Raw genomic sequence first — 8,383 nt, forward strand, 5'->3', positions numbered from 1 at the left:
CGAACCCACGGGCTCAGGCAATCCACTCCCTCAGCCTCCCAAAGGCGTGGGATTACAGGCTGAGCCACCGAGCCCGGCCAAAATATCTTTTTTTTTCTTCTAACTTTAAAAGCAACATGTGCTCACAGCTGAAATTTAAACATTACGGAAAGGAATGACATAGAAAGCAAAGCCCTCCCTCCCAGTAATCTCATATCTTAGAGAAAGTCACTCTTAGGTTAAATTGTTTTAAAAGAAGCCAATCTGGGGCCAGGCGCAGTGACTCATGCCTATAATCCCAGCACTTTGGGAGGCAGAGGCGAGAAGACTGCCTGAGCCCAGGAGTCTGAGACAAGCCTGGGCAACATCTCCACAATAAAATAAAATTAAAAAATTAGCCGGGCATGGTGGTGCATGCCTATAGTCCCAGCTACTTGGAAGGCTGAGGCGGAAGGATCGCCTGAGCCCAGCAGGTCGAGGCTGCAGTAGCCGTGATCGTTCCATTGCGCTCCAGCCTGGGCGACAGAGTGAGACTCCAATTAAAAAAAAAAAAAAGCCCATCCATGCATCATGGGAAGAAAAGCATTCAGAATTCCCAACTAGCAGCTATCATCATTTCCCCTTGTGATCCTCTCCCATGTGTGTATTTTACAAGTTACCCTGATGTACTTGTTCTGCAACAGTTATCATAACTGTCTTTCCAAATTGTTATATGGCCTATGTACTCATTATTATAATGACTGTATAATATTCCACCAATGGAAAACTATAATTTACTTAACCTAGATGTTCAACAAAAGGAACAATTGTTTCCCATTTCCACTATTACAATGACACCACAAGAAATATCATTTGGCTGGGCACGGTGGCTCATGCTTGTAATCCCAGCATTTTGGGTGGCCGAAGTGGGAAGATTGCTTGAGCCCAGGAGTTTGAGGCCAGATTGGACAATATAGTGAGACCACCTCTCTACAAAATATCAAGAAATTAGCTGGGCATGGCAGTGCATACCTGTTGTTCCAGCTACCCAGGAGACTGAGGCAGGAGGATCGCTAGAGCCCAGGATTTAGAGGCTGCGCTGAGTGGTGATCGTATTCCTGCACTCCAGCCTGGGTGACAAAGTCCCCAACTCAAAAAAAAAAAAAAAAAAGAAAGGCAGAGACCGAGGCTGGAAAGACAGGAAGAAAGGCTATGGATATGGAGACAGGTGAGGCTCTACAGGGAGGAGCCTCTCACCCTTCCTCCTTCCCGGGGCTCATCCCACTGAGGAGGAGTTGCTGCTCCTGCTGCTGACCCATGGGAAAGCGAGAGGACTTGCTACTCCTGACCCCCTGGAGGCCACTTTTATGGCGGCTCAGGCTCCATAGATTCCCCCACTTCCTGGGGCCTGGATGCTCTACCCAAAGCCTTTTGGGCCAGCACCCCCTGCGGCTCATGGCCCTGAGCAGAGTTCAGTCCCAGGTAAGGCACAGCCCTCACTGCATGAATGCAAAGCCCTATGGTCAAGGCAGATACTGTCTCCCTGGTGTAGTGTCTCCCTTCACTCATGTCAGCCAGTGTGGGCCTGGCCCTATTCTTAGAGCCACGTGGCTCATGCCGTGTGAAAGGGCCTAATATCGAGGACACTTCTCTCCCTCTCTTCCGAACTGCAGCCCTGTGACGGGCCTTTGGATGGAAATCAAGCTCAGAACTTGAACCTCCAGACCCGTGCCCACACAGATGGGCACCAGGAGGGCAGGCAGGATCAGTGATGCCCTAGGTGCCTGTCAGATACTCACTTATCACTCCCTTGAGTGCGCGGTTCAGAACAGACATCAGGATCACTGTCCAGGAGTGTCCCAGGTTCACCTTTGCTGGTTGGGCCTTGCTGCCATTCTCAGCTATGGAGGCAAACATCGGTTCCAGGGCTTTGCAGAGCTTCGGCTAGTGGGCTGGCAGCTTCATGAGTTCCTGGGGATAAAAGAGGAAGCCTACATGAGCTGCCACTGCACCCAGCAGACCCAGGGCAAACACCGTGAGGGCCTGGGCCCGGGCTCAGCCCAACACTCATCCAGCCCAGGCCCCCAGGACCCGGCTTCGGGAACCTGCCACCTCCTTCCTGCCGCCCTGTTTGCTCAGGTGTGATTAAATTCAGCCACCAGCATCAGGACAGTCCTCACAAGGGGCGAGAACTTGGGGCTTTCACATCACGACTGAATGCACACACACTTGTGAATCTGAGAGGGGATATAATTTTAGAATCCAGCTCCATTCTCATTTAGCTTCAAATTACACTCTCACCTTCACCCTGGAGCAGGTACATCTGTTCTCAAGGGCGGTCAAGAACCTCACAGAAGGCAGACAATGCAGGACATTTGTTTTACCATTCTGGGAGTCGAGTACAACCATACACAGAAAAAACAAGCAAACAAAATGTGTGGTAATACTCCATATGCTATTCCACTACCCTCATGTTTATCTCATTTTATTACTTTACCATTGTTATTGTTGAGGCCGTTCCTGTGAGCACTCATAACTCCAAGCTGATATAAATCTTACTTTATGATACCTTTTGTCATGTACATCTTTTTTAATAATATCCCCAGCTGGGCGTGATGGCATGTGCCTATAGTCCCGGCTACTAGGGAGGCTGTGGTAGAAGGATTGCTTGAGCCTAAGAGTTCAAGGCTGCTATGATCACACCACTGCATTCCAGCCTCCCTGTGTTGTCCAGGCTTGTCTCGAACTCCTGGGCTCAAGCAATCCTCCTGCTTGGGATTACAGGTGTGAGCCGCTGCGCCTGGCCATATTTTTTATTTTATTTTTTGGGAGTTGAGATCTTGCTCTGTGGCCCAGGACAGGCTGGAATGCGGTGGAATTTCCATCAAATGATCAGGTCTTAGGGATATGTTTCCTACTTATGCATTTATTATCATCATTATTATTTTTTGAGTTAGAGTCTCACTCCGTCTCCCAGGCTAGAGTGCAGTGGCATGATCATGGCTCACCACAACCTTGATCTCTTGGGCTCAGACAATCCTCCCTCCTCAGCCTCCTGAGTAGCTGGGACTACAGGCATGCACTACCACACCCGGCTAATTTTTTAATTTTTTTTTGGTGGAGACTCCAACATTTTTTGTTTGAGTATGAAAATGCTAAATAAAGCTTCCCTGAAAACTCTCTGGAAACAGCACCATCCATACGTGCCCAAGGACAGCACCCAGACCCAGCATGGCCCACAGGACAGAAGGATGGAGAGCTGCCTGGCAGCTAAGAGTGGTATGTGGCTAGGGGTGGCAGCTGGCACTGCCCCACGGATGACCAGGCTGAGTGGACCAGAGGTGCTGGATGTGCTGATGTCCACGCCCACTTCCCCCCATCCCTGCCACCGCTAGGCTCTGAGCAGAAGCAATTCCAACCTTGAAGCAGCAGGGGAGCCACGGAGAAGTGAAAAAGCAGGAGTTGGGGACCTGAAACTCACCGCAGGCACGTGTGCTCCCACATGTCTCCCCCAGGGGCCCCTACACAGAGGCCTTGCCTGTCTCACCCTAGCTCCTCCACAAATGGGACCCTCTAGCCCTCTCTACCTGTCCCTCCTCTCCCTTCTCCCAGCCTGCCCGAGTGTAGGCAGGGGTGCTCTGGCACATACTTATCACGGATCTTAATGGGGCATGTCTGATCTCCCCTACCCCCAGCACCACCATGCCCCTCTACCTAGGGAGTTCTGTCCCACCCCTGGGCACTTCCCCTTCCCAGGGCCTCAGCAGGCCCCTCCACAGCCCAAGTTAGAAGAACTAAAACAGAAAGCAAAGAACACATCCTGCCGGCTCAGTCCGCTGTTCCCACTGCAGCCCTGCAAGTCCACTTGCGTGGGAGGTGTCACCCTGGTGATGAAGCCACAGCAGCTGGAACGGGGTCCTCTCGGGGCCAGACTCTCACCAGATGCCTCCTGCTGCCTGGTCTGCAGGCTTTTGCCTCAGGAAGCCGGCAGGGGATGAGACGGTGGTCTAGAGGCGTCCCACCTCTTCCTCCAAGTGCATGAGCTGTCCCCAGCACCACTTCCCAAAAAGAACATGCCCCCAAGAACAGGTCCCAGGGGACAGAGGACACACGGCTGCTTCGTGGACTGCACAACCTGAACGAGGAGTTTTGTGAGCACACAAACGTGTGAAGATCCCTGAAAGCCGTGAACACGTGCATGGAGCTTACGTCCTTTCTCCTGATCGTGGGGCAGGGAGGGTGGAAACGATCACCACCACTTCACCTATGAAGATGCGGAGGTTCAGGACATCAAGCAAGCTGGCAGCACCACCCATTTGACGCAAGCCCCAGTCCTGAGGCTCCAGGGTCACCCCTTCTTCATACAGCGTGCCCTCAAGCTGCGTCCCACCTGAACCTCCGCTTTAAGACACATGCCTGCACGCACTGGTCTCAGGCCATGTAATCTACTTAGTCCGTTCTGTAAGCTGCTTATTTTGCAAACATGCAGCTGAGTGTGTCCATCCGGCTTCTCCATCGACACGCCTGAGGTGCTCCTGGGAGCGCGAGGGAGCAGAGACCACCACGAGGTGTCAAGCCCTGCCATCTTTCCTGTCCTCCTCTGCAGCTATCCAGTCCCTCTTCCTTCCAGATCCTGCTCCCAACTCACTCTTCTGTGAGGCTGTCCCACAGCCTCGGGGTCATTCGACCACTGAGGTTCCCACAGGACTCTGACCATCCTTCTATTGAAACATGTTGTCCCATCTCAAAATTATTTCTTATGGCCAGGCATGGTGGCTCACGCCTGCAATACCAGTGCTTTGGGAGGCCAAGGTGGAAGCATCGCTTGAGGCCAGGTGTTTGAGACCAGCCTGCGCAACAAAGCAAGACCCTGTCTCTACAAAAAAAATTTTTTAATTAGCCAGGCATGGTGGTGCATGCCTGTAGTCTAAGATACTCAGGAAGCTGAGGGGGGAGAATCTCTTGAGCCCAGGAGTTCAAGACTGCAGTGAGCTATGGTTGTGCCCCTGCACTCCAGCCTGGGCAACAGCACAGGCTGTTCAAAACAAACAAAAATTATTTCTTATGTGTCTGTTTCCCCCACCACAAGATGAATTCTTGAGACCACAGAATTTTTTTTTCTTTTCTTTTTTTGGAGAAGGAGGTCTCGCTCTGTCACCCAGGCTGGAGTGCAGTGGCACCACAGCTCACCGCAGCTTGACTTCCTGGACTCAGGCGGTCCTTCCGCCTCAGCCTCCTGAGGAGCTGGTGCACGCCTCCATACCCAGCTAATTTTTTTGCTTTTTGTAGAGACAAGATCTCGCTATGTTGCCCAGGCTGGACTCAAACTCCTGGGCTCAAGCGATCCTCCCACCTCGGCCTCCCAAAGTGCTGTGATTACAACAAGCATGATCCACCTCACTCTGCCTTTTTTTTTTAAGACGGCATGTTGCTGTGTTGCCCAGACTAGTCTCAAACTCCCAGCCTCAAGAGAGCCTCCTGCCTCAGCCTCCCAAGTAACTGGGTCTATAGGCATTCTTCACCACGCCCGGGTGGACACCATAGAATTTCTGCTGGATAGGTGGACAAGCAAGGTGGAGAAGGGGTGAGTGAGTCATCCATGGTTGTTAACCAGGCACAGGTCTGTCTGGTGTTGTTCTCTGATTTCTAGGCCACTATCATGAAAGCACCCTAAGTGTTGGTTGACAATGATCAAGCTGCCCCTGCAGAGGAAGGAAACAGTTCTCTCATCTCCAAGAGCCGCCATAGGGACTGAGAAGTGAGGAGATGCACAGTGGGTGGCTTGGGTCTGGGTAACACAGAGATATGTCCAACATCACACAGGAGGGCTGGGGCAGGAACAGGGCATCCTAGGCACCCTGGAAGACGCCGCAGGCTCCTACGGGGGTGAGGGGCCAAGAACAGGTTCCGGGTGGAGAATGACAATTTCTACAATGTGCTGACACTCTCAATGGGCACACCCAAGCCAGGCGCCTGTGATCCCAGCACTTTGGGAGGCCAAGGTGGGAGGATAGCCTGAGCCCAGGGATTCAAGACCAGCCTGGGCAACATAGCAAAACCTCTTCTCCACAAAAAATACAAATAAAAAATGTAGCCAGGCATACTGGTGCCCACCTATAGTCCTAGCTACCCAGGAGGCCGAGGTGGAAGGATTGCCTGAGCCCAGGAGGTCGAGGTTATGGTGAGCTATGATCATGCCACTGCAACTCCAGCTTGGGTGGTAGTGAGACCCTGTCTCAAAAAAAAACAACAAAAAAACAAAACCCAAAACCAAAAAACAAACAAGGTACAGCCTGTGCTCATGGAGTCGTTTCCCAAAGAGGCTGCTGGCGGGAAATCCCTCTGCATCATTTTCTCTCCTTTCCTATAACTATTTGAGGTAAGCTGGGCTTGCAGGATTGAGTCTCTGCTTCTCTGACCAGAACCTAAAAACCAAATCTTCCCTCACCCTCTCTCTACCATCTCCTTGTCCTAGAACCGTCTTAGCCAGAAAGGACAGCAGCAAACACTAGCTGCCTCCCCTCCCCCTCCCTCACCTTTTCTTAACCCTCCACAAATCTCCCTGTAAAGGAACGTTCCGTTTTTCCCCTCTACTCTCATGCTCAACACAGAACACTTCTGTGACCAGTTGTGAGCGGTAAGAGGGGCTCCCCAAGTACCAAGCAATTCTCTAGCAGACACCAGCCGAGCATCCAACAATTCATTTCAACTCTAGCACTATCTATCCCGAGACAGCATCAGGATCACGTTTTGAGGGCTCAGTCCCACAAGACGGCCTACCATCTCAGACACCAATCCCAAGCAGTAGACTGTCGTCTATTCTGACCGACTGGTTACAAACCAAGGTTCTATGACCCCCTCCTTGAGTTTGATTAATTATGGTAGAATGGTTCACAGAACTTGGGGGAACACTTACCTTTAGTGGTTTATTATAAAAGGTGCAGGTGTACCATGAGAGGCGGATGGGGCAAGGTATGGGGGAAGGTTGCCTGCACCTTTGTTGGGCAACCCAGAAACTCATCAGGTCCTGTTCAAGACCTTTTATATAGCTGGATGTCCACCCTGCAACCTTTCCTGGACAACCTTTCCTGGATGTTGGTGTATGAGCCTGAGAATTCAGCCTTCTAATCCTCTAAGCATGTGGCCTTTCTGGTGACTGCCCCTCCCCCAAGCTATCCAGAGGCCCCATTCTGAGTAACTTTATCAGCATAAACTCAGGTGTTATCAAAGGGGTTTACCATGAATAGCAAAGACACGCCCATTAGGCCATGGCTTTGTGGCTTATGCCTGTAATCCCAGCACTTTGGGAAGCTGAGGCGGGAAGATGGCTTGATCTGAGGAGTTTGAGACCAGCCTGAGCAACATAGCAAGATCTGTCTCGACAAAAAGTCAAAATGTTAGCTGGCATGGTGGCACATGCCTGTAATCTCAGCTACTAGGGAGACTTAGGAGGAAGGATCATCTGAGCCCAAAGGTCAAGGTTGCAGTGAGCTGTAATCGTGCCACTGCACTCCAGTCTGGGTGAGAGTGACACTTTGACTCAAAAAAAAGGGGGTGGGGGGCATGTAACAACACAAAGGGTACCTAATCCCCAACCAGGGGAAGTGAGGACCAGTTGGAGGCCTAAATTTCACCTTCACGTACATTACTTATGTATCTAATCCTGACTTGTACCCATCTTTATAATAAAATTAAGTAAAAAAAAAAAAAAAAAGGACATGCCCATCACTCAGGATATTCCAAGGCTTTTAGGAGCTCTCTGACGGGAATTGGGACAGAGATCCCCTATATTTCATATTATTTCACATTCCCCACCCAGCTGCTTACAAAGGAAAGAGAAGATGTCCACAGATCCGTTGGGGAGCAGTCTGGTTAGCCAAAGGTCTCACACCCTTGCCAGCTCTTCCCATGTGACCCAGAACAACTACTTTTACTTACCCTGTGGTAAGACCAGCCCGGAACACAAACGGGCCTGGCAACTTCCCAAACCGAGGCGTGACCAAACTTGAGCTCAGCTGCAAATGCAACTGGGATTCCAAATCCTCCTTGGGGAGAGACTATGTCTGGCCATCTCCCCCTGAAAAGCAGGGAGGAGGCCCAGGGAGGAGGCCCAAGCCCCAGGGACCTGACTGGCAGGAGGAATGCAGGTGGAACTGGGAACCATGTCCTTACCCCGTGGGCCCTGTCCTGCTCTGCCCCCTCATTCTGGCTTGAAATCTGCATTGCCCTGCCTGCCCGACGACTTCTCCTCCCATCTTCTGTCTCTCTTGGAGGCCACCTCATCCTGTCGGCCTCCTCCCTTCCCTTCCTCCTCCCCCTCTAGCCCACTCTGCCTCACACTCCCTCCCAAACCCCCCTCTGAGCACACCCTGATCACCCAGCTCCCACAATGGGGAGGACAATCTCTTCCCAAGTCCCTTTCCCT

At 51.6% G+C, this 8,383-nt stretch overlaps 1 protein-coding gene across 1 annotated transcript in view; it reads right to left on the reverse strand.

Annotated features, from left to right (window-relative positions):
• Nucleotides 1-1,939, reverse strand: part of TMEM229B (transmembrane protein 229B) — a 15,630-nt gene extending 13,691 nt beyond the window's left edge. The window contains exon 1 of the mRNA XM_008071944.2: nt 1,754-1,939. Coding sequence (XP_008070135.2) covers nt 1,754-1,875 — 122 coding nt within the window. The 5' untranslated portion in view covers nt 1,876-1,939. The remainder of the gene's footprint in view (nt 1-1,753) is intronic.
• Between the last annotated feature and the right edge of the window lie 6,444 nt (nt 1,940-8,383).

The sequence above is a fragment of the Carlito syrichta genome, unplaced genomic scaffold, assembly GCF_000164805.1.
Source record: "Carlito syrichta isolate Samal-C Ts95f unplaced genomic scaffold, Tarsius_syrichta-2.0.1 Scaffold113598, whole genome shotgun sequence".
In the NCBI taxonomy this organism is placed as follows: domain Eukaryota; kingdom Metazoa; phylum Chordata; class Mammalia; order Primates; family Tarsiidae; genus Carlito; species Carlito syrichta.